This window comes from Diplotaxodon limnothrissa, linkage group LG6 (genome assembly GCF_057381915.1).
Source record: "Diplotaxodon limnothrissa isolate DT_005_m linkage group LG6, D_limnothrissa_male_GT1.1, whole genome shotgun sequence".
Lineage (NCBI taxonomy): Eukaryota > Metazoa > Chordata > Actinopteri > Cichliformes > Cichlidae > Diplotaxodon > Diplotaxodon limnothrissa.
In genome coordinates, this window is record NC_140601.1 from 4,437,653 (window position 1) to 4,440,351 (window position 2,699).

Here is a 2,699-nt window from a genome sequence, read left to right on the forward strand (position 1 = left end):
CTGGAAGGGCATATGGGAGAAGGATGCAACCCATAACGGCAATGCTCAGTGGCTAGAGGATCTGAGGGCAGACCACAGCGACCTCCCTGAACAGGGTCCAGTAACCATCACAGTGTCAGATATCCAAGAAAGGGTCTCCAGTATGAAGAGTTGGACAGCACCAGGGCCCAACATGGTTCACGCCTACTGGCTGAAGAAGCTGACTGCACTCCACGAGCGTCTGGCAGCACAAATGAACCAGCTGCTAGTTAACGAGAGACACCCAGAATGGCTAACTGAAGGCCGGACGGTCCTGATCCCCAAGGACCCCAAGAAGGGACCGGTCCCCTCCAACTACCGACCAATAACCTGCCTCAGTACTACATGGAAGCTCCTGTCAGGCATCATATCGGCTAAGATGAACAGGCACATGGGTCAATACATGAGCGGGACACAGAAAGGAATAGGCAAGAATACCAGAGGCGCAAAACACCAGCTACTGGTAGACAGAACAATCAGCTGAGACTGCAAGACCAGACTGACCAACCTGTGCACTGCCTGGATTGATTACAAGAAGGCCTATGACTCAATGCCCCACAGCTGGATACTGGAATGCCTAGAATTGTACAAGATCAATGGGACCCTAAGAGCCTTCATCAGGAACTCAATGGGGATGTGGCGTACAACACTAGAGGCCGACTCCAAGCCCATAGCACAAGTCACCATCAAGTGCGGGATCTACCAAGGAGATGCTCTGTCCCCACTGCTGTTCTCCATAGGCCTGAACCCCCTCAGTGAGATCATTAACAAGACTGGCTACGGATACCGACTACGGAACGGAGCAGTTGTCAGCCACCTCCTGTACATGGATGACATCAAGCTGTATGCCAAGAGTGAACGAGACATCGATTCACTGATCCACACTACCAGGCTATACAGCAATGACATTGGAATGTCGTTCGGACTGGAGAAGTGTAGTCGGATGGTAACAAAGAGAGGGAAGGTAGTCAGAACTGAGGGGATTGAACTACCAGAAGGCAACATTGCAGACATAGAGGACAGTTACAAGTACTTGGGGATCCCGCAGGCGAATGGGAACCATGAAGAGGCCGCTAGAAAAGCTGCAACCACCAAGTACCTGCAGAGGGTCAGGCAAGTCCTGAGGAGTCAGCTGAATGGTAAGAACAAGATCCGGGCCATCAACACGTACGCCCTGCCCGTGATCAGGTACCCTGCTGGGGTAATAGGCTGGCCAAAGGAGGAGATAGAAGCCACTGACATAAAGACAAGAAAGCTCCTCACCATGCATGGAGGGTTTCACCCCAAGTCCAGCACCCTGAGGCTGTACGCTAAGCGGAAGGAAGGGGGCCGGGGACTGGTGAGTGTCAGCACCACAGTCCAGGATGAGACAACGAACATCCAAGAATACATTGGGAAGATGGCCCCAACTGACCAAGTGCTCAGTGAATACCTCCGGCAGCAGAAACCCAAGAAAGAGGAGGGAGACGAGGAACCATCATGGAAGGACAAGCCCCTGCACGGTATGTACCACCGGCAGATAGAGGAGGTGGCTGATATCCAGAAATCCTACCAGTGGCTGGACAAAGCTGGACTGAAAGACAGCACAGAGGCACTAATCATGGCAGCACAAGAACAAGCTCTGAGCACAAGATCCATAGAGGCTGGGGTCTATCACACCAGGCAAGACCCCAGGTGCAGGCTGTGTAAAGATGCCCCAGAGACAATCCAGCACATAACAGCAGGGTGCAAGATGCTAGCAGGCAAGGCATACATGGAACGCCATAACCAAGTGGCCGGCATAGTGTACAGGAACATCTGTGCCGAGTATAACCTGGAAGTCCCGAGGTCAAAATGGGAGATGCCCCCAAGGGTGGTGGAGAATGACCGAGCTAAGATCCTGTGGGACTTCCAGATACAGACGGACAAAATGGTGGTGGCTAACCAACCGGACATAGTGGTGGTAGACAAACAGAAGAAGACGGCCGTAGTGATCGATGTAGCGGTTCCGAATGACAGCAACATCAGGAAGAAGGAACACGAGAAGCTGGAGAAATACCAAGGGCTCAGAGAAGAGCTCGAGAGGATGTGGAGGGTGAAGGTAACGGTCGTCCCCGTGGTAATCGGAGCACTAGGTGCGGTGACTCCCAAGCTAGGCGAGTGGCTCCAGCAGATCCCGGGAACAACATCGGAGATCTCTGTCCAGAAGAGCGCAGTCCTGGGAACAGCTAAGATACTGCGCAGGACCCTCAAGCTCCCAGGCCTCTGGTAGAGGACCCGAGCTTGAAGGATAAACCGCCCGCAGGGGCGTGCTGGGTGTGTATATCTCAAGCTATGTCTGGACAAAAGATCCTCTGGGAACAAGAGGGGAAATGTGTGTGCATTGCACAAGCTTATGTTTGAGGCCGGGGACCTTTTTCAGTAGTTTGGCCCCGTCAAGTTCCAAAAAAAGTTTTTGAAAAGTTCTTCAGCTCCTTCAGATATTCGAGGTTGAGGGCATATATCAGTCCCATCAGCAGTACACATGCCTTTGTTCGGCTTCCACATCCCTCCATCACTTGGTTTCCCTCAATCACAATGGACACATCTGATGGATCCTCCTCAGCCATGATGTTGTGGATCACGATCACCTTCATCTTATTGTCTGTGTAATCCTCACATTCCTACGTGTTAAAAAGAAAGAAACAAAAAGCATACACATG

The 2,699-nt window shown here is 51.9% G+C and overlaps 1 protein-coding gene across 1 annotated transcript; it reads left to right on the forward strand.

The window, feature by feature from the left end:
- Positions 1-1,521: 1,521 nt before the first annotated feature.
- On the forward strand, positions 1,522-2,269 carry LOC146629964 (uncharacterized). The gene has a single exon (XM_085355498.1). The coding sequence runs from the start codon at positions 1,523-1,525 to the stop codon at positions 2,267-2,269; it is 747 nt and encodes a 248-aa protein (XP_085211624.1). The 5' UTR covers position 1,522.
- The last annotated feature ends 430 nt before the right edge of the window (positions 2,270-2,699 follow it).